The sequence below is a fragment of the Cetorhinus maximus genome, chromosome 11 (assembly GCF_964194155.1).
Source record: "Cetorhinus maximus chromosome 11, sCetMax3.hap1.1, whole genome shotgun sequence".
Taxonomy (NCBI): domain Eukaryota; kingdom Metazoa; phylum Chordata; class Chondrichthyes; order Lamniformes; family Cetorhinidae; genus Cetorhinus; species Cetorhinus maximus.
In genome coordinates, this window is record NC_135889.1 from 28,378,986 (window position 1) to 28,406,757 (window position 27,772).

At 45.5% G+C, this 27,772-nt stretch overlaps 1 protein-coding gene across 9 annotated transcripts in view; it reads right to left on the minus strand.

Annotated features, from left to right (window-relative positions):
- The window catches only part of LOC144686458 (collagen alpha-3(VI) chain-like), a 243,199-nt gene that overhangs the window by 128,114 nt on the left and 87,313 nt on the right, over positions 1-27,772 (minus strand). For 6 of the 9 annotated variants that reach the window (XM_078551700.1, XM_078551702.1, XM_078551699.1 and 3 more), the window contains 2 exons: positions 12,940-13,533; positions 8,206-8,844 (listed from right to left, as the gene is read on the minus strand). The exons of 1 other annotated variant lie outside the window; for it this stretch is intronic. In XM_078551700.1, coding sequence (XP_078407826.1) covers positions 8,206-8,844; positions 12,940-13,533 — 1,233 coding nt within the window. The remainder of the gene's footprint in view (positions 1-8,205; positions 8,845-12,939; positions 13,534-27,772) is intronic. 2 more of the 9 variants (XM_078551705.1, XM_078551704.1) reach the window with 2 other exon arrangements.

Genomic DNA, 27,772 nt, shown 5'->3' on the forward strand with positions numbered 1-27,772 from the left:
GTTAATACCGTTCCGAGATGAAAATCCAGGAAAGCTTCATAATCGGAAGCTTCAGATGTTGGTACAAGTGTATATTGTGTCTGCATAGTCTCATCTCTCATGTTACACACGAGTAATGTTGCATAATTTAGTCTCCTTGCATAGATGTGGGAAGGTCTGTGATGACCACTAATCCCCCTTTTAAGCCACTCTGTCACAGTTGAAGCCTCTTCCATGGAGCCTCCTCCTAATGTGGGACAATCATTTCCCTCCAAGGAGGAGGAAGAACCCTTGGAGGATGCAGCATCACATCCTTTCTCTATTCCAAGCCCCACTACCGATACTAGCATCTCGGCAGGGATTTGCGTGTCAGAACAGGGGCATGCACAGTATGGTGAGGGCACTTCACAGTTGCACGTGCAGCTGCTGGAGAGTGTGGGGGAGCAGGCCTCGGGCAGGCCAGGAGTGTCCGGGGTGATCCAGAGACTGATTCCGAGTTGGATGATGAGCCTCTGGAGTTGTCCCTGAGGCGGCAGATGCTGGATGTCCAGTGCGAGGTCCGTGAAGATTTGGCGGATATACCAGAGGGGTTGAGTGCTCTGACCCAGACTGTGGAGGTGTCCATCCGGGTTCATGTGCACTGAGATCACCCACTCTTCAGAGCGTCAAGTTTCCTCCATGGACACATTGGCAACTATCCTGGAGGGGCAAACTGAGCGTATTGTAGATGCAATCTTGGGCATGCACTCCAACCTGCATATCATCACCCTGGCTCTGAGCTCAGAGGCCTGAGCCAGGGAGAATGGGCACAGACCCAGCTCCTGGGACCTCACTGGAAGGCAGCGAGGACCAAACGGACCTAGTGGCGGAGGATATAAGTATCAGCTGCCACCATCTGGAAGCACCTCTCAGGGCACTTCTAATGGAGGCAGTCCCCGTGTGGTGCTGCAGCAACAGAGGATTCTCTTGCCACTCAGCAGGATTATTGTAACATGGTGAGCCACTCAAGGCTGCAGTCGCACAGAGGACATCCGCTGAAGTCATCCAGATGCAGTGCACTCTCCAGTGCAGCAGTAAGCGAGAGGGGAGCACCATGCCAGAGCATAGAAACATAGATAGAAACAGAGAAAACAGGAGCAGGAGTAGGTCATTCGGCCCTTCGAGCCTGCTCTGCCATTCAATATGATCATGGCTGATCCTCTATCTTAACGCCATACTCCCACACTCTCCCCATAGCCCTTGACGCCTTTAGAGTAGAATGTGGGCAAATGTGAAATCGTTCATTTTGGCAGGAAGAATAAAAAAGAAACTTATCTAAATGGTGAGAGATTGCAGAGCTGTGAGATTCAGAGAGATCTGAGTGTCCAAGTGCATGAATCACAAAAGGCTAATATGCAGGTAAATCAGGTAATTAGGAAAGCTAATAGAATGTTATTATTTATTGTGAATGGAATTGATTACAAAAGTAGGGAGGTTATGCTTCAGTTCTACAGGGCATTGGTGAGACCATATCTGGAGTATTGTGTACAGTATTGGTCTCCTTATTTAAAGAAAGATGTAAATGTGTTAAAAGCTGTTCAGAGAAGGCTTACTAGACTAATACCAGGAATGGGCGGGTTGTCTAATGTGGAAAGGCTGGACATGTTAGGCTTGTATCCACTGGAATTTAGAAGAATTAAAGGTGACTTAATTGAAACCTTTAAGATCCAGAGGGGTCTTGACAGGGTGGATGTGGAGAGGATGTTTCCTCTTGTGGGAGAATCTAGAATTAGGAGTCACTGTTTAAAAGTGAGGGGTCACTTATTTAAGACAGAGATGAGGCGAAATGTTTTCACTCAGAGTCGTGAGTCTTTGGAACTGTCTTCCTGAATAGGTGATGGAAGCCAAGTCTTTGAATATTTTTAAGGCAGAAGTGGATAGATTATTGGTAAGTAAGGCGGTGATAGGTTACCAGGGTTAGGTGGAATGCATCAGGTTACTATCAGATCAGCCATGATCTTATTAAATGATGGAGCAGGCTCAAGGGGCTGAATGGCGTCCTCATGCTCCTTGTTCATTTAATTATTAAGGCATTCCTAGTGTCACGGCCATCCATGCAATCATGGCCAGGGCCTTCGACCTGAACATCGCTGTGTTCCATCACCTCGTCCTCACCCTTATCCTCTGATGAATGGCCCCTATCTGCCGTGCCCTCATTCTCCAGGGCATTCTCTCTTTGGATGGCGAGGTTATGGACGGCACAACACACCATGACCATGAGGGACACACGTGATGGAGTGTACTGCTTTGCACCCCCCCCTGTTCTGTCTGGGCATTTGAACCTCATTTTCAATAGGCCAATGTTCTGCTCAACTATGACCCTAGTGCTCCCATGGCTGTCATTGTATCACCTCTGCGTGTCTATTCTGGGCACCCTCATCGGCGTCATTAGCCATCTCCTCAATGGATAACCCTTGCCACCCAGAAGCCTCCATCCAGAGTATCAGGGCCACTGAATAGGTCTGGCACCTGTGAGTTTTGCAGAATGTAGGAGTTGTGGCTGCTGCTCAGGCACCTGGCGCACACCTACATGATCCGCCAATGAGGGTCACCCACCAGCTGGACATTCAGCGAGTGGAAGTCCTTCCTATTGCTGAAGCTGCAGGACTGTCCAGCAGGAGTCTTTATGGCAACATGTATACAGCCAATGGCTCCCTGTACTCTGGGAAAACCTGTAAACTCTCTGGTTCTGCTTGTCCAGCGTGAAAGAGATGTAATCCCCTGCCCTTCAAAACATTGCATCAGTGAAGACCTTGATGCAATGGTGTGCAGTGAGCTGCATTATGCCAGTGAGGTCACTACGTGCTGTCTGAAGTTGAGCACAATGGCCTAGAGTTACAGGCATCAGGTGCCCCCCACAAAATGCAGTTGGAGGAGATTTCCCCTGTGAGCATGTCACAGAGTGATATGACTGTGGCTCTTGAGAGCCTGAGCATTCTCTTGCATTGTGTTTCTGACATCTGCAGGTATCTCAATCTCTGTTTGCCTGTATACTTGAGGGGCTGCATAAGCCCTTCTATGTTCTGCTGAGGATGTATGACAGCTTCATTGCTCTGGTCTCTTCATGCACCATTAGTGCATCGTTGGCCTCCTGATCTGCCTTTCTTCCTCTCACTCTCCTCCTCCTTCTCCTCATCCTCCTCACTGGAGGTTGTGTCTCCCACCAATACCGCAATGCTCATTTTTCTCAGCTGCTTTAAAACCTGGGGTGATGGATAAGGACTAAACAGAGCACTCAGCAGGAGGATAAAAGGCCTCTAATTAATATGTGTTTTAAATGGAAGCTCTGCTTCTTGAATGAAGCACTCCCAATGATAACAGAACTCTGAACTGATAAAATAAGACTCAGAGCTCAGCTGAACCTTTCAAACCCACTCTAACAAGTTGCCTCATGAAATAACGGGACTCCCACATGGGGCAGAATTTTTCATATGGCGGAAGGGCTCAGTGGGGGCGGGTGGGGCGGGCGGGGAGCTGATTGCCACCCGTGGTCAGCTCTGCGCCTCCATTTTACACAGGTGGGCCAATTAAGGCCCGCCCAGCATAAGATACAACCGGTAGCACTCAATGCTACCTGTGCGGGCAGGGAGAGGAGGGAGAGTTGGGGCCAGCGCTCTCTCACAGAGCTGCCTATGGGAGATTGAAGGGCTTCTGAAATTATTAAATAAAAGGTTTATAAATATATTTAAACATGTCCCCTCATGTGACTGTGTCACATGAGGTGGGACATGTTTTTATATTTGTGAAAAAAATTTTATTTATTGAATAGAAGCTTTAGGCAACCTCACCCCGCTCATGGATGAGGTTTCCTAAAAAGAGCAAAGGCCACTTGGCCTTTTTGCCTGCCCGCCAACCGTAAGGTTGGACGGGCAGCGTTAACAAGTACTTCAATTAATTTCTTAATGGTCTTAAGAGGCCGTTGACATTTCGGCGGGCACGCAGCCGGCTCACCCACCGTATTAAATATCACGGGACTGCGCGATGACGTCGGGACACATGCCTGACATCATCGCACATCATTTTACACATCGGTGTGTCGGCCCGCCCCCGCACGCCAACTGAAAAATTCTGTCCATGGCATCAAACGCAAGTGTATTATCGCAGACACAACGTATTCCAGTCAATTGGGTCGGTAATGACCTTAAATACCTACTTAAATAAAGTTTGAATAACGCAGGCGAGCTCCCGATTTTTAACCCCACCCACCTGCTGTATTATTCGAAACTGACATCGTGATGTTGGGTGGCATGCCGATAATACATCAGCAGGGATGGGGAAGAAGCATATTATTCAGCCTCTGGAGTCTGGATTTGTGTTTTAGGTAAATCCCTAAACAATAGCCCGTGTGAATTCCTCAGGTAGTATTTGTCTTGATAAGTCAGGGAAGGCCCCAACCCAGCATTATGCAATGAGTAACCTTCTGGAAATTTCAGAAAATCTGTGTTGAAATTCCAAGGGTCTGGTCCTTTACAGCTATCGTATCTACCTTGTGAGTGTCCATTTATTAAAAAATAAAAGACAGCTCCAGAAGCTTCCATACAAAACAGTCGATGTTTAAAATTATAAATAGAACATGCCTTCACTGGACATGAACAGTACTGACATTTCCAACAGCAGCATGCTGCATTTTTTAGTGAGACATCTATACTTTCACCTTCCCGCTTCCTTCTCATTCATAGAAACATAGAAACTAGGAGCAGGAGTAGGCCAATCAGCCCTTCGAGCCTGCTCCGCCATTCATTATGATCATGGCTGATCATCGAACTCAATCGCCTGCTTCCGCTTTCTCCTCATATCCTTTGATCCCTTTCGCCCCAAGAGCTATATCTATCTCCTTCTTGAAAAGTCTCAACTACTTTCTGTGGTAGCGAATTCCATAGGCTCATCACTCTCTGGGTGAAGAAATTTCTCCTCATCTCAGTCCTAAATGGTCTACCCTGTATCCTCAGACTGTGACCCATGGTTCTGTACTGCCCCACCATTGGGAACATCCTTCCTGCATTGACCCTGTCTAGTCCTGTTAGAATTTTATAGGTTTCTAAGAGATCCCCCTCATTCTTCCGAACTCCAGCGAATATAATCCTAACCGACTCAATCTCTCCTCATATGTCAGCCCCGCCATTCCAGGAATTCCTTGATGAGTCTGGAAAGCTGTAGAGCCTTTAATCAAGATAAGAAATGCTGTTCCTCATGCTAATGTTGAGCTTCATTGAAACAGTGTAGGAGGCTGCGGACAGAGAGGTCAGAGTGGAACTGGGGTACTGAAAAGACATACTTGGCCAAGTTGTCACACAACCTGTGTTTGGTATCCCCAATGTAGAGAAGATTACAAATTAAAATAGAAAATGCTGGAAATACTTAGCGGGTTTGGAAAGAGAAACAGAGCTGGAGTCTTACCACCTTAGTCTCTGGCATAACAGCAAGGCCATTTCCAGGCTGGGAATCTGAGCTGCTGATTAACAGGCAGCCTGGTGGCTCCCTCCATGAGCCAAACAATTAAGAGCCCACCTCCAGGATTACTGTCCAATTAGGGAGAGCGGGCAGAGTGAAGCATCAGTAGCATGAATGAAGGACCTGTATTCAAAGGAAAATCAGCAGCATTATGTGGCATTGTATGCTCAGTGTGAGACACAAGAGGTGAAGGATAAATAAGAAATAGGGAAGCGCTTTCTCCTGCTTCACAGATGTTTCTCTGGAGGTGATGTCAATGAAAACAGTGAGGGTATGGAGACAGCATCTTTTTCCAGGCAATGGCAGGGAGAAGCCTGCCAACTGCACCAACAAGGCTTGGCAAGAGGTTGCAAAGAAGATGAGCAGCTGGAATATGCTAGGTGTGGATGTGGATCCAGTGCAGCAAAAAGTTCAATGACCTTTTGAGGTCCAGTAACCTGAGTGTCATGCAACTCTCAGCTGGCAGCCATCATTCCCTATAGCAACATGCAACACAGAGATCATCTGAGGCACACAATGTACTGTCACATAGGAATAAGAACATAAGAACTAGGAGCAGGAGTAGGCAACTCAGCTCCTCGAGCCTGTCCCGCCATTCAATATGATCATGGCTGATCTCATTTCGGCCTCAATTCCAATTTACCGCCCTCTCCCCTTAACCTTTCAACCCATTACTAATTAAAAATCTATCTACCTCCTTCTTAAATTTATTCAGCGTCCTGGCATCCACTGCACTCTGAGAAAAGTAACTCCTTTGAGAAAAGTAACTCCTCCTCATCTCTGATTTAAATCTACCACCCCTTAGCCTAAAACTATGGCCTCTCATTCTAGAATGCCCCACAAGGGGAAACATCCACTCCACATCTACTTTGTCTATCCCCTTTAGTATCTTATATACCTCAATTAGATCTCCTCTCATCCTTCTAAACTCCAGCGAGTATAGGCCTAAACTGCTCAATCTCTCCTCATAAGACAAGCCCTGCATCTCTGGAATCAATCAAGTGAACCTCCTCTGAACCGCCTCCAGTGCAACTACATCCTTCCTCAAGTAAGGGGACCAAAACTGTGTACAGTACTCCAGGTGCAGTCTCACCAATGCCTTGTACAGTTGCAACAACACTTCCCTATTTTTATACTCTATTCCTTTAGCAATAAATGCCAAAATTCCATTTGCCTTCCTTATTACCGGCATACTAGCTTACAGCGATTCATGCAAGAGGACACCCAGATCCCTCTGCACTGAAGCATTCTGAAGTTTCTCTCCATTTAAATAATAAATCGCCTTTTTATTCTTCTGACCAAAATGGATAACCTCACACTTATCCACGTTAAACACCATCTGCCAAATTTTGGCCCATTCACCTAACCTGCCCATATCCATTTGTAAATTTCTTATTTCTTTATTGCAACTTACTTTCCCACCTATTTTGGTGCCATCTGCAAATTTCATTATAGTGCCTTCTAGCCCTGACTCCAAGTCATTAATATAGTTTGTAAATAGTTGGGGCCCAAGGACCGAACCCTGTGGCACTCCACTAGTTACAGCTTGCCATCCAGAAAAAGATCCATTTATCCCGACTCTCTGCTTTCTGTTGGTTAGTCAATCCTCTATCCAAGCTAATATATTACCCTAACTCCATGTGATCTTATCTTGTGTATTAATATTTTGTGCCGCACCTTACCAAAGGCCTTCTGGAAGTCCAGATATATTACATCTACAGGGTCCCCATTGTCCACTTTGCTTGTCACATCTTCACAAAGAACTCTAGCAAATTAGTCAAACACGATTTACTTTTCATAAAACCATGCTGACTCTGATGGATTGCATTTTGACTTTCCAAATGCCCCATTACTACTTCCTTAATAATGGATTCCAACAATTTCCCAATGACAGACGTTAAACTAACTGGTCTATAGTTTCCTACTTTCTGCCTCCCCCTCTTTTTGAATAAGGGCATTATATTAGCATTTTTCCAATCCACTGGAACATTTCCAGGATCCAGGGAATTTTGGAATATTATAGCCAATGCATCCACTATCTCCACTGCCACTTCCTTTAAGACCCTGGGATGTAGGCCATCAGGTCCTGGGGACTTGTCATCCTTTAATCCCAATAGTTTGCTCAGTACTTTTTCTGTATGATGGTGATTGTTCTAAGTTCCACCTTCTCTATACGCTCTGCACTACCTGTTGCTATTGGGGTGGTACTAGTGTCCTCCACTGTGAAAACTGAGGCAAAATATTGATTAAACATCTCTGCCATTTCTGCATTCCCCACTATTAACTCCCCAGTCTCATCCTTGAAGGGACCAACATTCAATTTAGCTACTCTATTGGACACATAGCTGACGCAAAATTGAGAATATCCGTTTCACAAATTACCAATCAGTTGCGTCTGACATACAGATTGATGCAGTTCTTTTTGAAGATCCATACCAGGGACACCGCAATATAAAATGTGTCCCCATATCCTCAGTAGATTGTCAAAGAGGACCTGTGAGCTATTGTGAAGGGTCCTGGAGTATAGCAGCACAGGAATGTGGATTCAAAAATCCAATATGACAGGGAGCATCTGGGGTGTCCCAGAGTCAGGGCCAAATCTGTGTACCTCCAGTCATATGTGAAATTTTTCACAGGGACTAGAATAATTCTACAGGTGTGCAAAAATTGTTTACAAATGTGCTAAAGTGAAGAGTATTACAGTGATAGTTGAAAAAACAAACTAAATTCAGGTACCTTTTGTAGGAGGGGCAGGTTCCTCTTCATGTTTTATTGTTGGTTCTTCAATAATTACTGTTGGAACAGTCAGTGTTGTCAATGGTACCATCATCTGATTCTGTATATCTGACAGAGAGTGGAATTCCTTTACATTGAAGATTAAACTTGGGTCAATTGCAATCTCTTCTAGCTGTGCTGGGTCTGGATGCTTGACTGCAACAGCAAAGGTCATTACTGCAGCTCGCTTCAATGCATCTGCTGGTGCTTCCACATCATCGCTGGACCTTCCACCAGTAACGAGCACCAAAAACTGAGGAACATTTTCTTTTATTCGGCTTCCTGCAGAACTAGTAAAATAGTATTTAATGGCAAAGTCCAACGCTGAACCAGTGTTGACTGTTGTTCCCCCTCTCAGTCTGAGACTTCTGATATGAGACAGAAGTTCAGCTTCTGATGAATACGTGTTTAGATAGAACTCAGCTTCTGTGTCATCACTGTACTGTGCCAGGCCTACACGCACCTTGTCACTTCCAACGGCCAGGTTCTGAATTATTCTTGTCATAAAATCACGGACAAAAGGTAAATTTGTGTTTCCCACATTGTCTGATCCATCAATAAGGAACACAATGTCTCTCTCACTCATTTCCTTTGGTAGAACTGGAAAAGCAATAAACATCAGGTCAGACAACATCCCTAGAAATTAAATTACACCTGATAAACCAATGTAATCAGATTTTAGAAAATTTTCTACATTCTACAACAAATGGGACTTTAATAAATGATATTTCCCCTGTGTTTCTCTAGCATCCAGAGAAGACCAGCATCAAACAAAATCCACTAATCACAAAGAAAATGTGCTTTAAGTAAGGAAAGATCTAAGAAAAACATGCACATCCTTTTGAAAAGGAAACCATGACTAGTCCGAAAGTGGCAGGTGTCTGGAACTGGCATTTTTCATATCAAATATGAATCAGTCAGAATGATACTTCCTAAGTCACCAGAGGGACATTTTGCATATTGTCAAACTTGCAATGTCTCAGGTTTAACTATCCCTGATCTTTCCATTTCACTGAAAAATTAAATCTTAAGAAAAAGGCAATGGTTGGTAATGGGCAGGAGAGGCAGCAGGAAGGTGGGGAAGAATGTTTTTATGCAGCAAGTGGTAATAACTTGGAACTCGCTGCATTCTAGGGTGATGGTAGTGAAGGCAATCAATGATTTCAAAAGAAATTTGGATAGGCACCTGAAAGAAATAAACTTGCAGGGCTGCGGGGATAGAGCAGGGGAATGAGACATATTGTATTTCTCCGTGGAGAACTGGCATAGACGCCAAAGCATCAAAGAATTGTTACTGCATAGAAAGAGGCGATTCTGCCCATCATGTCTACACCGGCTCTCCAAATAAGCATATGACTTAGTGCCATTCTCCTACTTTTGCCCATACCCTTGCACATTGTTTCTGTTCAAATAATCATCTAATGCCCTCTTGAATGAATAGATTGAATCTGCCTCCTCCACAGTTCCAGGCAGTGCATTCCAGACCAGAACCACTCACTGTGTGAAAAAGTTTTATCTCATGTCACATTTGCTTCTTTTTCAAATTACTTTAATTCTGTGCCCCCTCTTGATCCTTTTACAAGCAGGAACAGTCTCTCCCTATCTACTCAGTCCAGCCCCCTCATGAACACCTCTATCAAATCTCCTTCTTCTCACCAAGAAGAACAGTCCCAACCTCTCCAATCTATCTTCATAACTGAAGTTTCTCATCCCTGGCACCATTCTTGTAATCTTCTTCTGAACTCTCTCCAATGCATTCACATCCTTCCTATAGTGTGGTGCCCAGACCTGTACACAATACTCCAGCTGAGGTCTAACTAGTGTCTTATATAAGCTCAGCATAACCTCCTTGCTCTTGTACTCTATGGCCCTATTAATAAAACCCAGGATATTGTATGCTTTATTAACTGCTCTCTGTACCTGCCCAACCATCTTCGATGATCTATGCACATACACACCCAGGTCCCTCTGCTCCTGCACTCCTTTTAGAATTGTACCCCTTATTTTATATTGTCTTTCCATGTTCTTCCTACCAAAATGCATCACCTCACACTTCTCTGCATTGAACTTCATCTGCCACCTATCTGCCCATTCCACCAGCTTGTCTATGCCCTTTTGAAGTTCTACACTGTCCTCCTCACAGTTTACAATGCTTCCAAGTTTCGTATCACCTGCACACTTCGAAATTGTTCCCTGCACACCAAGATCTAGATCATTAACACATATTAGGAAAAGCAAGGGTCCCAGTGTCGACCCCTGGTGAAGGCCACTATAAACCTTCCTCCAGCCCAAAAAATATCCATTGATCATTACTCTGTTTCCTATTACCCAGCCAATTTTGTATCCACGTTGCGCATGCCTCTTTTATTCCATGAGCAATAACTTTTCTCACAAGTCTGTTGTGTAGCTCTGTATCAAATGCCTTTTGAAAGTCAATGTACACCGCATCAACAGCATTACCCTCATCAACCCTCTCTATTACCTCGTCGAAAAACTCCAGCAAGTTAGTTAAACACAATTTTTTTAGAAATCCATGCTGCCTCTTCCTAATCAACCCACATTTTTCGATGTGACTACTAAATTTATCCCAAGTAATTGTTTCTAGAAGCTTCCCCATCACTGAAGTTAAACTGACTGGTCTGTAATTGCTAGGCCTATACTTGCAACATATTTTGAACAAGGCATAATGTTTGCAATTCTCCAGTCCTCTGGCATCTCCCCTGAGTCTAGGGAAGACTGAAAGATTATGGCATGTGCCCCTGCAATTTCCACTCTCACTTCCTTCAATGTCCTTGGATGCATCTCATCTAGTCCTGGTGCCTTGTCAACTTTAAGTGCCAACAGCTTACCCAACACTTCTTCCTTATCAACTTTGAACACTTCTAGTGACAACATTTCCTCCTGTGTCACCATGGCCTAGGTAGCATCTGCTTCCTTGGTAAAGACAGGTGTAAACTCTTCATTTAACACCTCAGCCATGCCCCTTGCCTCTGTGTGTAAATCCCATTTTTGGGTCACTAATCGGCCCTAGTCCTCCTTTTACCACCCTCTTACTATTTGTGTGCTGATAGAAGACTTTGGGATTCCCCTTTATGTTGGCTGTCAGTCTTTTCTTATAATCCCTTTTTGCTTCTCTTATTTGCTTCTTCACCTCTCCTCTGAAATGGTTCTCAACTGTATTTTCTACCTGACACCTGTCATAAGCACACTTTTTCTTCTTCATCTTAATTTCTATTGCCTTTTTCATCCAGAGAGCTCTGGATTTGTTTTCCCTACCTTTCCCTTTTGAGGGAATATACCTTGACTCTGCCCGAACCATTTCTTTTTTGAAGGTAGCCCATTGTTCAGAAACAGTTTTGCCCGCCAACCTTTCATTCCAGTCTATCCAGCCCAAATGGCCTCCTTCTGTACCCTAAATGATTCAATGAATTTAAACTGGTGGGAAATAGTTTAAAACCAGCATTGAATCAGAGTTGAATGGCTACCTCTTATCCCTATGTTTTAAAAGGCAGGGGTTACATATATCTATGGCACTCATTCCTATCAGAATCTGCTAAATTATACCATGCGAGGACTATATTGTGCGCTACTGGTTTAATGTACTGAGACTGACAGTGTTTCTGGAATATGTCTTTAGAATTCAGTCAGTGAAATAACTTAGTGGTAAAATGTACAGATTGTGCAACCTTAGACTTGGTGAGGTCACTCCTACAATCACAGAATTACAGAACCACAGTGCAGAAGAGGCCCTTTGGCCCATCGAGTCTGCACCGACACGTGAGAAACACCTGACCTATCTACCTAATCCCATTTACTAGCACTTGGCCCATAGCATTCAATGTTATGACGTACCAAGTGCTCATCCAGGTACTTTTTAAAGGATGTGAGGCAACCTGCCTCCACCACCCTCCCAGGCAGTGCATTCCAGACTGCCACCACCCTCTGGATAAAAAAGTTTTTCCTCACATCCCCCCTAAACCTGCTGCCCCTCACCTTGAACTTATGTCCCCTTGTGACTGACCCTTCAACTTAGGGAAACAGCTGCTCCCTATCCACCCTGTCCATGCCCCTCATAATCTTGTACACCTCGATCAGGTCGCCCCTCTGCTCCAATGAAAACAACCCAAGTCTATCCAACCTCTCTTCATAGCTTAAATGTTTCATCCCAGGCAACATCCTGGTGAATCTCCTCTGCACCCCCTCCAGTGCAATCACATCCTTCCTATAATGTGGCGACCAGAACTGCACACACTACTCCAGCTGTGGTCTCATCAAGGTTCTATACAACTCCATCATGACCTCCCTACTTTTGTAATCTATACCTCAATTGATAAAGGCAAGTGTCCCATATGCCTTTTTCACCACCCCACTAACGTGCCCCTCTGCCTTCAGAGATCTATGGACACATACGTCAAGGTCCCTTTGATCCTCAGAACATTCTAGTACTATGCCGTTCATTGAATACTTCCTTATCAAATTACTCCTTCCAAAGTGTATCACCTCACACTTTTCAGGGTTAAGTTCCATCTGCCACTTATCTGCCCATTTGATCATCCCACCTATATCTTCCTGTAGCCCAAGACACTCAACCTCACTCAAACTCACTCAATCTCACAATGTTGAAGATGTTCTTTTATTTTCTCCTACATAACTTTGAGTAAACTAAGCCAATCATAGTTTGCCAGACTATTTTACCTTCAGTAGGAGGAATTGGTTCTTCAATCACAAACTCTGCTCTAACTTTAGAGAGTAGTTCTTGTTGAATAGTTTGCAATTCCTTGAAATCTCCCAGTTTCAAAACAGAATCAGGATTAGACACTATCTGTTGTAGCTCCGATGTGTCTGCACTCTTGGCCCCGATAGCAATGGGCTCTATACCAGCCCGTTTCACTGCAACTGCTGCCTGTCCAACATCATCTCTGGATTTCCCAGCAGTGATAAGCACCAGGATTTGTGAAGCTCCAGCATCGCCCCTGCCCCCTGCAGATGGAGTGAAGACATTCTTTGTGACATAGTCCAGTGCAGCACCAGTGTTGAGGGGTCTTCCTGTTTTCAGTCTCAGCTTTTTTATTGCATCCAAAACCTCATCTTTAGTTGAATGACTATTGAGACCAAATTCAAGTCTTGGGTTCGAACTGTATTGTACCACAGCAACTTGATCTTTGTCAGGTCCAATATCGAGCTCCTGGATCATTTTATTAAGAAACTCACGGACTTGAAGAAATGATCTTCCCATTCCAGGAGAACCATCAATTAGGAAGACTATATCTCTCTTCTTGACTGCTAAAGCTGAATATAAACATAAATGTATAAGATCAATGCATATCTGTAACCTTAGAAGTTTTCTGTAGGATGTAAAGATTTATCATGTTATTATCAGTATTGAAATTTCCGACGGCAACGTGCTGCAATTTTTAGTGTGGTTTAGAGCTTTTCCCATTTCCTCCCCATCATTTCCTTTTCCCACTGCCCTGCTCCTTTAATGATGTTTATTCCTTCAACTTCCTACTACTCTGTGCCCCACTCTGACTTATTCAATTTCACCCCTACTCTAAGTCAGTTCCATTCTACTTTACCTTCTTCTCAACCATTACATCCGCCCAAATATGGCTGACAAACAATTGTCCCTTAAATCTTTCTCCATGCGGAAACATTTGATTTCAGGGTGGTTCAAATGTTCAGATCCCCTTCACCCATATTGTCAACATAATACCTTCATTCCCCTCCCCTATTTTGTTTACAAAATACAGCTTGTTTATTGTTGAGAAATTAAGTTAGAATGGGTAAAAGCATCCTGGCTGTGTGCCTCTTTATCTCTGCTTCTTTTGCACTTTTTCAGTCTCAAAATATCACAATTAGAAAGGTTCCACTTTAATCAAAACACAAGTAAGATAATTAGAGGCATTAAGTTTGCTTTGAAATTCAGCACTATTTGAAAAAGGAATTAATAATGAGGATGAGGTAAGACACTGGGCAGAATTAACCCAGCCAGGTGGAAGCAGATTCGAGTACATGCGGGATGGGGAAGTTCTGGAAATGACATCAGTTCGGGATCCGAATGTCACCCTGCCCAACCTTCTTCCGGCTTTCCTAGTGGTGGTTTCTGAGTCCTGCGGGGAACCCCTGTGGATCTGGCAGGAAAGCAATTGAGGTGATTAAAAAGGCAATCAATAGACTTTTTACCATGAATTCCTTCTTTCCAAGAAGTGCCTGATTTCAACGCTGTGGGTGGAATTGTCCAGTCCAGTTGGCGGCTGATGTCATGGCGAGTGGGGGGGACAAATGGCGGGAAGGGCAAAAATCAGTTTCACGCTGTCGTGAAACCAGTTTGTGATCGTCCACTCCCCCCGTCAATGGCGAACCGCATTTCCTGCCACTGCACGTCAGGAACCTAATTTCAGTACTTTAGCATCTCATTATAAGCCCTGCTCACTGGAATCATTCCCCCACATCAAATTTACCACCCACGTTGGCATGACTTCAGAATGGCGTGCTTCACGACTGCTTTTAAAAGGTGTGCACCTGATGACCTGAACTTTGAGGTGCACTCAGATGTGAGTGCACACAACCTTGTGCAGTGCTCACGAGCATTGCCATAGGACATCAATGAAGAGGTGCACAGCCAAGTTGTTTTTTCCTGGCTGGCTTTCAGTGCGGTACCAGGGCAAGGGCTCCAGTGCGGGTTAGGCCAGGGTTGGGGAGCAAGGCAGCACAGACTGAAGGAGGGACACAAGCACATGCCAGGGGGTGGGAAGTGGATGGACACATCCACTTCCAGACATCCAGACTTGGATAAGCTTGTCAAAAGTGAACATTCTCCCGCAGCTGAGACTGTTCAGCTGCAGCTCCATCGACATGCTTGGAGTCAGACTTCTGAAGCTTTTCTGCCCACTCAAGCAATGCAAAAGCATGAAAGTGCCACCAAATGCTCCAGAACATTTCATCCAATGGGTCCAGACTGCAAATTAAAGTGCGTTTTAGGGAAAAGCAGAGCAATTGGCCAACTGGGCAAGTTGTAGGATCCCCTTGCGAAAGGTGGCCATGGTGCAGTTGCTGGTGGAGGCGTTCACAGCCCCTGGCAATGTCATCATTCATGTTTAGACCGTTATCCACCATAGTTCAAGCTAACAACGCAGCCTTGCAGTGCGGGTTAGGTGAATGCCTGTGCCTGAGCTGATAGCACAGCATGCAGTCCAGTGGCCAAAGCAGCCGTCAATCAGTCAAATGGAGAGGGGTGAAGGTGGGTAGGGTTTCGGACAGCCATGAAGTGCACTACACACTGGCCATCCAAATGGAGGCCAGCATCTCTGGTATGCACAAAGGGGCCTTCAGACTTAACCAAGTGAGATTCTTAGGACACATATGCTAATCCATGGGTCTCTCTCTTTGATCCTGCAGGAGGAAAACATCAGGATCATGGAGCCTTGTGATTTAGTGCTCATGGCTTGCAGGGAGCGGAGAAGAAGAAGAAGAGTGCAGCAGAGGCGTCTGGCTCAGCAAAGGGAAGAGCTCCTCCCTCGAAATGAAGGGGTGACAGGGCCTGATGCGCACGCAGCTGAAGATCCACAGCGAGCCATCGCTCGTAGGTGTTTCGCTAGGCACAGGGTCTACAGACAGTGCTGGTCATTCCTGCAGATGAGTGAGAACCAATGTTACCAAAGACTGCGCATGTCTAGGGAACTGGCTGGTCACATGTGCCACCTGCTGCAGGATTTGACATCACAGGGACATGAAGGCCATCTACTGTCAGTGGCCATGAAAGTGACCGAGGCACTCAATTTTTACACCAGTGGCTCCTTCCAGGGCACCACAGGTGACCTGTGTGGGATCTCGCAAGCCTCCACGCACAAGCGTCTTCAGGAGGTCATGGACACCATCTTCGCAAAGGCGCGGAACTTTGTGCATTTCGACTAGGATCAGGAAAGCCAGGAAGAAAGAGCACTGGGATTTGTGCAGATCTCAGATTTTCCACAGGAGCAGGGTGCCATCAACTGCACTCACATCTGCGCTTAGATCTCCGTGGCAACAAGCAGTCAACTACATCAACCACAGGGGCTTCCACTCAGTAAACATTCAGCTGTTGTGCGACAATCACAAACACATCTTGTAGGTCTGCACACAATTCCCAGGGAGCGCCCATGACTCCTACATCCTTAGCAGGCCTCAGATCCCTGACATCTTCCAGGGTCCAGCTGCAGGGTTGGTGCCTCGGGGACAAAGGCAACGGCCTCAGACTGCATCAAGAGTAACCGTATAAGGAGGCCAATGCCGCGACCTGGGTTTTGGTGGAGCAAACGTTAGTCATATTGAAAACGAAGTTCTGGTGCCTCGACAGGTCTGGTGGAGAACTGCAATGCAGTCCACCGAGCGTGTCGCATATCATCGTAGCTTGCTGCATGCTACACAACCTGGTGCTGCAACAGGGGGAGGACCTGGCTGAGGAGGAGATGGAAAAGCCGTACGTCTCCTCCGATGAGGGGGACGTCGAAGGGGATGATGGTGATGAGGTCCTCAAAGGCAAGGATGCATGCGATGAAGCCACACTGGCCACACGAGGCAGGCGTGCTTGGGAGGCCCTCATAGCTGCAAGATTCATTGAGGATGATGACAAGTTGCAATGAGGACAGTCCTGATAACCTCAACTTGCATCTGTGAATGTTTGAATCCTGAGTGCTGATGGCAACACACATAGCCTCAGTGCTCAGGCTCATGTCATGGGGGCGCAGTGGAGGCCCTAATAGTCATTAGATTCCAGGGGGATGATGACGGTATGCAGTGAGGACACTCCATAGATCTTCACATTGCCTCTGTGAATGTTTGACTCCTGCTTGGCTGAGGGCAGCTCACTTGTGCTCTGTGATCAGGGTCATATCATAAAGACGTAGCCATGAAACTTCAAATGCACCTGATCCTTTGTTAGCCTTCAGCACCTATTTCCTTCAGGCGCACGCTGTCATGGATCACAGATGCTGAAGAAATGGGGATCTAGCCCCGCCTCAAAGGTGCTGAGAGCACACAGAGAGAATGACGGAACTCTGTGATGCCTACCCACGATATTCTGGCAGTAATGACAAGCACCATCGAGGTGCAGGCATCGCTAATGTGTCCAGTGAGTGTGAAGCCAGCCCATCACTTTGGTCTGAAGGTTACACACTGCACAGGCCCTGGACTGAGACACCTGCCTTTATCTTGTGCAGGAACCAAGGTTTCACATCTGAGTGACACGAACACTGCTCATCATAACAAGGAGCCATAGCCAAGGAGACATTCTTGGGAGTTTATTTACAATAGTGAACAGTATATACAAGTGATAACACCCGTGACCGCACTGTGCAATTACATCCTTCTAACCTTCCTAACCATGCAACTCCCTGCTCTCAGCGTGAGTCGCATATGGTGCTGCTTGTGGTCGGCTTATTAAGTTTCCGGCCACTGGCCCTGGATTTCTTGTGTTAACAAAAGAAGGTGGAGGTTGGGTGGTTCAGTTCACAACCTATGGACAATCGGGTCACTCAGGCCCACTGCCCTCCAGGGTTCGAGCGTGACATCCGACAGAATAGACTCCAACTAACCTGGCAGGGCGGGCGACTCAGAGGACCCCTGCCAACAATCTAGAGTGTTTCCAGTGAATGCATTATTAATGAGGTGGGACACGCTTGCAAGGAGACGATACGGCGCAAAAACCTGCCATTGCAGCCAGCGGATAAAACGGCTTTTTTACTTGCCTGCTACTGCACTTAGTGCAAATCTGGGGCAATTCCGCCCTGTGTCTGAACATGACTAAGCATCACTAAGGTAAGTATACACAGTGAAGAGCATCTCCAGTTAAACTGACAGGCTGGTATGTCTTTGATTAGTTACACTGGAGTTCCCATGGCCACTGAAAGTTAGCTTTTTAAAACATTTATACTCTGAGAGAGTGCTATCATTGCTTGACAAGCGATTGTCAACTCCTTGGAAGACACTTCACCTACCCAGCACTTCACTCACCTTTAGCTTCATTTCCCTGCTGCCAACCTTCAACACAGCATGGCAGCAATTTTTGCAGCCCCACCTTCCACCTCTGCTCAGGGGAAGGAGCAACCAGTGCCAACAGTTCCAGCAGCAACACCAGGCACAGCAGCTGCCTTCTCTTCAGCTGCATGCCCACCGCCCCTAACTGGGGGAAGGGGGTTAAACACCAAGATTCAGTTTAATGGAAGCGAGGCCCCCACCAAAAGTTCTCCTGACAGAGCACCTGCTTTCTTAGCATGTCTGAGCATCAGTACCTCAGGCGGCTCAGACTCTCATGTCAGGTCAATGTTAACATCTGCAGCCTCGTGGAATAAGACCTCCTTCCCAATGGAGCAGGTGGATATGCAATGCCAATAACCGATAAGGTACCTGTTACTGGAGGGCCATTCCCCAGGTCTCTGCCTCTTGCCAAGTTGTGTGCTGTCTCTCTTCTAATTGGATTTGGTCTGGTATGTGGTAGTCATGGTCCTGCACTTGCTGATAAGGCTGGAGGCGATACCATTAGCAAACTCTACCATTTATTTAACATTATGTTAACTATTTACAGGGTAGTCTCTACATGATGCTTTACATAGAACTATCTATCACCGTGATGTGATCTTATGTCACTGACGATGAAGACTATATGTTTACATTATTCAACATTAACCTTTTATACTACTTCTCCCCCCAAATATCTGACTCAATAAATACTATTTACCTTATCTTACATCTCCCCTCAAAGCTTCTGCCTTCATCTCTGGTTCACAGGGAGAAGCCTTATGTTGGTTTCATCAACCTCCCAGGCCTTGTTCAGATTTTTCCCTGAAGTTGCATTGGATTCACGTACTCTATGTTTTCTCTTGAACCCTGTTGAGTAGCTTGTGAATGTTCAGAGGCCATTGGTTCTCTGTTCAGGTTTTCTTCCTGATCATATGGATAGTTAGTCCATTCCTTTAAAGGTGGTCTTCTTGTTGATATAAGTGTGCTTCTATTTATTTGTACTATCCTATTCTCTATTTCAACCAGCTAAGATCTCAGACTTCTTGTCTTTTCCAGTATTTGGCCTTCTCTATTCTGGTCTCTAATCCAGATTGGTTCACCTGGTTGGAGATCTGGTAACTCATGCACTCTATGGCGGTTGTTGCAATTCTTTCCCTGATTTGCACAATACTCATCCTCCTTCTCTCTTACTCTCTTGATGTCAGAGGTTTTCAGACATGGTATGAGCATATGTGGAAGAACAGGAAGTTGTGTACCTAATCTTCTTCCCATCAGTAGTTCTGACAGAGTAAATCCATTCTGTAATGGTGTGGAACAGTAGCTCAACTGTGCTAAGTTGATATCATCATTCTTTTTCAACAAAGCTTTTAGCATTCTTACTCCTCTCTCATTCTCACCATTTGCTTATGAGTACCTGCATGAACTAGTTATATGAACAAATCCAGAGTCTTCTGTAAATTTCTTGAATCCTTCATTCACAAACTCTGAGCCATTGCCTGAAATTACAAGGTCTGGAATGCCATGTGTGGCAAACATTTCTTTTAGTGAATGAATGACTGCTTCTGAGGTTGTTCCATGTTTAATGATGTTTAACCTCAATCCATTGGGAGTAACAACTGTGAGGAACGTCTTCCCCTCGAGCTTGAAAAAGTCTGTTCTGAGATGTTCCCAGGGTCTGGATGGAAATGAGGATACAATCAAGATTCCTTCTGCTCTTGGTGATGGATTGCACAGGTGATGCAGCTCGAAATCATTCCTTCTAGCCACCAAACTGAATTTTGTGCCCTAGCATGATACTTTGTAATGTCTAGGTTTCCCTGGTGTATTTTTTGAAGGATTTTGAATCTAAGGACTCAACCTCTCACTGTAGTATCTGATGTATGACAATACTGATATATCTGAGACTGAGATACTGAGATGCCTTATGTTGCTTGAAATACTGTTTTAAGATGATATTGTTCGGAATATAATCCAGCCATCCATTTTTGCAGTATTCTATGATTTTAGCACATTCTTCACCTGCTTTCTGTGTTTGGCATATTTCATTCAGCATCCATGTGGTTTACAGTGTGAACTTTGTTATGATGAGCTGCATGAGTCTATCTCCTCAATTAGATTTATGTTTTCCTGCTCAGGCTTCCCAACAGCTGTTATTTGCTGCTTGCCTTGTACATATTCATCTGCTTCCTTCATTTGATGCTCCAAGGAAATTTTCTGTCTGGTTTCCTCTAGATTTTCTAGTTCATCTCCTTTAAAGATGTCAGGAAGATATAATAATCTTATTGGAATTTATTGTAAAGTAGTGGTATATGTGTCTATATGTGTTTGTGTGTGAGGCTTAATTGGATTAAAGACAGCTGGTTTGAAGGCTTTGGTGTAAACATGATAAACATGGGGGAAGTTTAGAATGTAAGATGTAAAAGGACATTTGCATTTTTAAATAAACCAGACTAGATTCTTTTCAAAGGAGGGGTGAAATGTGTCACCTAGACAGGTGAAGTTCAGAAACAGTGTGTTTATTTTTTCCCAAAGATTACTGGTGATGTGAGAGATTTTTATTATCAGAAATATAAAGTCCAAAGACATAGTTTTTAAAATTCATTCAGTGGATATGGCCTTCACTGGCTGGGACAGCATTTATTGCCCATCCATAGTTGCCCTTGAGAAGGTGGTGGTGAGTTGCCTTCTTGAACCGCTGCAGTCCATGAAGTGTAGGTATGCCCACAGTGCTGTAAGGAAGGGAATTGCAGGATTTTGTCCAAGCGACAGTGAAGGAACGGTGATATATTTCCAAGTCAGGATGGTGAGTGACTTGGAGGGGAACTTCCAGGTGGAGATGTTCCCATCTATCTGCTTCTCTTATCCATGTAGGTGGTAGTGGTCATGGGTTTGGAAGGTGCTGTCGAAAGAGCCTTGGTGAATTCCTGCAGTGCATCTTGTATTTGGTACATATGCTACTGCTGTGCATTGGTGGTGGAGGGAGTGAATGTTTGTGGATGTGGTGCCAATCAAGTGGGCTGCTTTGTCCTGAACGGTGTCCAGCTTCTTCAGTGTTGTGGGAGCTGCACTCATCCAGGAAGTGGGGAGTATTCCGTCATACTTCTGACTTGTGCCTTAGGTTGACAAGGAGTCAGGAGGTGAGTTACTTGTTGCACAATTCCTAGCCCCTGACCTGCTCTTGTAGCCACAGTGTTTATATGGCTAGTCCAGTTCAGTTTCTGGTCAATGATAACTCCCAGGATGTTGGGATTCAGTGATGGTAATGCCATTGAACATCATGGGGTGATGGTTGGATTCTCTCTAGTTGGAAATGGTCATTGCCTGACACTTGTGTGGCACGAATGCCACTTGCCACTTGTCAACCCAAGTCTGGATATTGTCCAGGACTTGCTGCATTTGGACGTGGACTGCTTTAGTATCTGAGGAGTCATGATGCTGCTAAACATTGTGCAATCATCAGCGAATGTCTCCACTTCTGACTTTATGATGGAAGGAAGATCACTGAGGAAGCAGCGGCAGATGGTTGGGCCTAGGACACTACCCTGAGGAACTCTTGCAGCAATGCCCTGGAGCTGAGATGACTGACCTCCAACAATCACAACCATTTTCCTTTGTGCTGGATATGACTCCAACCAACGGAGAGTTTTCACCCTGATTCCCATTGACTCTAGTTTTGCTAGGGCTCCTTGATGTTACACTCAGTCAAATGCTGCCTTGATGTCAAGGGCAGTCACTCTCACCTCACCCCGGGAGTTCAGCTCATCATCCATGTTTGAACCAAGGCTGTAATGAGGTCAGGAGCTGAGTGGCCCTGGTGGAACCCAAACTGGGGATCAGTGAGCAGGTCATTGCTAAGCAAGTGCCGCTTAATAGCACTGTTGATGACCCCTTCTATTACTTTACTGATGATCGAGAGTAGACTGATGGGGTAGTAATTGGCCGGGTTGGATTTGTCCTGCTTTTTGTGTACAGGACACACCTGGGCAATTTTCCACATAGCCGAGTAGATACCAGTGTTGTAGCTGTACTGGCTAGAGGCGTGACGTGTTCTGGAGCACAAGTCTTCAGTACTATTGCCAGAATATTGTCAGGGCCCATCTCCTTCAGCCATTTCTCGATATCACGTGGAGTGAATCGAATTGGCTGAAGGCTGGCATCCGTGATGCTGGGTATCTCCAGAGATGGCCGAGATGGATCATCTACTTGGCACTTCTGCCTGAAGATTGTTGTGAATGCTTTATCTTTTGCACTGCTGTGCTGGGCTCCTCCATCATTGAGAATGGGGATATTTGTGGAACCTCCTCCTCCAGTGAGTTGTTTAATTGCCCACTACCATCCATGACTGGATGTGGCAGGACTTAGATCTGATCCGTTGGTTGTGAGATCCCTTTGCTCTGTCTATCACTTGCTGCTTATGCTGTTTGGCACGCAATTAGTCCTGTGTTACAGCTTCACACCTCATTTTTAGGTATGCCTGGTGCTGCTCTTGGCATGCCCTTCTGCACTCTTCTTTGAACCAGGGTTGACCCCCTAGCTTAATGGTAATGGTAGAGTGGGGGATATGCTGGGCCATGAGGCTACAGATTGTGTTCGAGTACAATTCTGCTGCTGCTGATGGCCCACAGTGCCTCATGGATGCCCAGTCTTGAGTTGCTAGATCTGTTTGAAATCTATCCCATTTAGCACAGTGGTAGTGCCACACGACATGGAGGGTATCCTCAATGTGAAGGTGGTTCTTCATCTCCACAATGACTTTGCAGTCATCACTTCTGCCGATACTGTTTTGGACAGATGCATCTGCGGCAGGCAGGTTGGGGAGGATGAGGTCAAGTACATTTTTCCCTCTTGTTGGCTCCCTCACTACCTGCTGCATACCCCGTCTAGCAGCTATATTATTTTGGATTCTGCCAGCTCGCTCAGTAGTGGTGCTACCAAGCCACTCTTGGTGATGGACATCGAAGTCCCCCTGCCAGAGTACATTCTGCACCCTTGCCACCCTCAGTGCTTCCTCTAAGTGATGTTCAACGTGGAGGAGCACTGATTCATCAGCTGAGGGAGGGCAGTGACATGGTAATCAGCAGGAGGTTTCCTTGCCCAGGTTTGGCCAGATGCCATGAGACACCATGGGGTCCCGAGTCGATGTTGAGGGCAACTCCCTCCTGGCTGTATACCACTGTGCCACCACCTCTGCTGCTGGGACAGGACAGGACATACCCAGGGATAGTGATGGTGGAGTCTGGGACATTATCTGTCAGCTATGATTCTGTGGGGATGACTATGTCTGTGAGACAGCTCTCCCAATTTTGGCACTAGCCCCCAGATGTTAGGGAGGAGAACTTTGCAGAGCTGCAATTGACATTGTCGCTTCCAGTGCCTAAGTTGATGTTGGGTGGTCCGTCCGGTTTCATTCCTTTTTTGTGACTTTGTAGGAGGTTGATACAAAGAGGGCACTTGAGAGTCAACCACATTGCTGTGGGTCTGGAGTCACATGTAGGTCAGTCCAAGTAAGGACATCAAATTTCCTTCCCTAAAGGGCATTAGTGAACCAGATGGGTGTTTTACAACAATTAACAATGGCTCCACGGTCATCATGATGAGACTTTTAATTCCAGATTTTTATTGGATTCAAATTACACCATCTGCCATGGTGGGATTCAAACTCGGGTCCTCAGAGCATTACCCTGGGACTCAGGATTACTAGTCTAGCGACAATACCACTACACCATCACCGCCCCATCTACCTACTGGCGAAACAATGGGAATTTGCATTCAAAGGGGAAGCAATTAGGAAGGCAAATGGTATGTTGGCCTTCATTGCAAGAGGATTTGAGTTCAGAAGTGGGGATGTCTAACTACAGTTATACAGGGTCTTGGTGAGACCACACCTGGAGTATTGCGTGCAGTTTTTGTCTCTCTACCTAAGAAAGGCTATACTTGCTATAAAGGGAGTGCAGCGAAGGTTCACTAGGCTGATACTGGGGATGGCAGGACTGTCGTATGAGGAGAGATTGGTTTGACTGGGCCTGTATTCACTAGAGTTCAGAAGAATGAGAGGGGATCTGATTGAAACGTATAAAATTCTAACAGGGCTAGACGGACTGGATGCAGAGAGGATGTTTCCCCTGGTTGGGGAGTCTAGAACCAAAGGCCACAGTCTCAGGATACAGGGCAGGCCATTTAGGACTGAGATGAGGAAATATTTCTTCACTCAGAGCCTCAAGGGTTATAATCTCCGGATTACTACCCGAGCCACATGCAAATTGGCATAGGGACGCGAGAATAAAGGAAGTAAATACATGGCTAAAGGAGTGGTGCAGGAAAGAGGGGTTCCATTTCATGGGGCACTGACATCAGTATTGGAACAGGAGGGATCTGTACAGTTGGGACGGTCTCCATCTGAACCAATCTGGGACCAATGTTCTAGCGAAAAGGGTAAATAGGGTGGTCAACAGGACTTTAAACTAGAAAGAGGGAGGGAAGGGAAGGGTATAACTCCAAGAAGTATGACTAATGGGAAACAAAGCAGCAGGTTAGCGTGTGGGGGGTAGATTCAATTTCATGGAAAATTATGAAAAAACTGAAAAGAAAGGAGAGCCCAGGAGAGGCTATTAAAGTCTCCAGAACACAAAATAGGACAGAGTGTTTGGAAAGAGCTAGGAATCTAACTTCAAGCACATCAGATAAAGGGACGACAATGAGAAAGGGGATGGGAAATACAGGACTGAAGGTGTTGTACCTGAATGCACGCAGTATACGAAATAAGGTAAATGAGCTTGTGGCGCAGATTGAAATTGGCAGGTATGATGTGGTGGGCATCGTGGAGACATGGCTGCAAGGGGATCAGGACTGGGAGCTAAATATCCAAGGATATACATCCTATCGAAAAGATAGGCAGGTTGGCAGAGGGGTGGGGTTGCTTTGTTAGTAAGAAATGAAATTAAATCGATAGCAAGAAGTGACGTAGGGTCAGATGATGTAGAATCTGTGTGGGTAAAGTTGAGGAACCGCAAAGGTAAAAAAAACCACAATGGGAGTTATGTACAGGCCTCCGAACAGTAGTCAGGATATGGGGCACAAGATACACTAGGAGATAGAAAAGGCGTGTAAGAAAGGCAAGGTTACAGTGATCATGGGGGATTTCAAAACGCAGGTAGACTGGGAAAATCAGGTTTGTAGTGGATCCCAAGAAAAGGAATTTGTGGAATGTCTACGAGATGGCTTTTTGGAGCAGCTTGTGGTGGAGCCCACTAGGGAACAGGCAATTCTAGATTTAGTGATGTGTAATGAGGCAGATTTGATAAGGGAGCTTAAGGTGAAGGAACCCTTAGGAGGAAGTGACCATAATATGATAGAATTTACCCTGCAATTTGAGAGGAAAAAGCTGGAATCAGATGTAACGGTATTACAGATGAATAAAGGCAACTACAGAGGCATGAGGGAGGAGCTGGCCAGAATTGACTGGGAGATGAGCCTAGCATGAAAGACAGTGAAACAGCAATGGCAGGAGTTTCTGGGAGTAATTTGGGAGACACAGCAAAAATTCATCCCTAGAAAGAAGAAGCATACTAAAGGGAGGACGAGGCAACCATGGCTGACAAGGGAAGTCAGGGACAGCATAAAAGCTAAAGAGAAAGCATACAATGCACCGAAGGGCAGTGGGAAACCAGGGGATTGGGAAGCCTACAAAGACCAACAGAGGACAATTAAAAAAGAAATAAGGAGGGAGAAGATTAAATATGAGGGTAAACTAGCCAATAATATAAAAGAAGATTGCAAGAGCTTTTTTAGATATATAAAGGGTAAGAGAGAGGCAAAAGTGGACATTGGGCCACTGGAAAATAACGCTGGAGAAGTGGTAGTGGAGAACAAAGAAATGGCGGAGGAACTGAATAGATACTTTGCGTCAGTCTTCACAGTGGAAGACACGAGTAACATCCCCAAAGTTCAAGAGAGTCGGGGGGGCAGAGGTGAGTATGGTGGCCATTACCAAGGAGAAGATGCTAGGAAAACTGAAAGGTCTGAAGGTGGATAAATCACCTGGACCAGATGGATTACACCCCAGAGTTCTGAAGGAGATAGCTGAAGAGATAGTGGAGGCGTTAGTTGTGATCTTTCAGGAATCACTTGAGTCAGGGAGGGTCCCAGAGGACTGGAAAATCGCTAACGTAACCCCCCTGTTTAAGAAGGGAGTGAGGCAAAAGACGGGAAATTATAGGCCGATTAGCCTGACCTCGGTCGTTGGTAAGATTTTAGAGTCCATTATTAAGGATGAGATTTCAGAATACTTGGAAGTGCATGGTAAAATAGGGCAAAGTCAGCATGGTTTCATCAAGGGGAGGTCATGCCTGACAAATCTGTTAGAATTCTTTGAGGAGGTAACGAGTAGGTTAGACAAAGGGAAGCCAATGGATGTTATCTACTTGGACTTCCAGAAGGCCTTTGACAAGGTGCCGCACAGGAGGCTGCTCAGTAAGATAAGAGCTCATGGTGTTAGAGGCAAGGTACTAGCATGGATAGAAGATTGGCTGTCTGGCAGGAGGCAGAGAGTGGGGATAAGGGGGCCCTTCTCAGGATGGCGGCCGGTGACTAGTGGAGTTCCGTAGGGGTCAGTGTTGGGACCACAACTTTTCACTTTATACATTAATGATCTAGATGAAGGAACTGAGGGCATCCTGGCTAAGTTTGCAGATGATACAAAGATAGATGGAGGGACAGGTAGTATTGAGGAGGCGAGGAGGCTGCAGAAGGATTTGAACAGGTTAGGAGAATAGGCAAAGAAGTGGCAGATGGAATACAACGTGGGGAAGTGTGAGGTCATGCACTTTGGTAGGAAGAATAGAAGCATAGACTATTTTCTAAATGGGGAGAGAATTCAGAAGTCTGGAGTGCAAAGGGACTTGGGAGTCCTAGTCCAGGATTCTCTTAAGGTTAACTTGCAGGCTGAGTTGGTAGTTAGGAAGGCAAATGCAATGTTGGCATTTATTTCGAGAGGACTAGTATATAAAAGCAGGGATGTGCTGCTGAGGCTTTATAAGGCTCTGGTCAGACCACATTTAGAATATTGTGAGCAATTTTGGGCCCCGTATCTCAGGAAGGATGTTCTGGCCCTGGAGAGGGTCCAGAGGAGGTTCACAAGAATGATCCCAGGAATGAAAGGTTTAACATATGAGGAACGTTTGAGGACTCTGGGTCTATTCTCGATGGAGTTTAGAAGGATGAGGGGAGATTTGATTGAAACTTACAGAATACTGAAAGGCCTGGATAGAGTGGATGTGGGGAAGATGTTTCCATTAGTAGGAGAGACTAGGACCCGAGGGCACAGCCTCAGAGTAAAGGGGAGACCTTTTAGAACAGAGATGAGGAGAAACTTCTTTAGCCTGAGAGTGGTGAATCTATGGAATTCATTGCCACAGAAGGCTGTGGAGGCCAGGTCATTGAGTGTATTTAAGACCGAGATAGATAGGTTCTTGTTTGGTAAGGGGATCAAAGGTTACGGGGAGAAGGCGGGAGAATGGGGTTGAGAAACTTATCA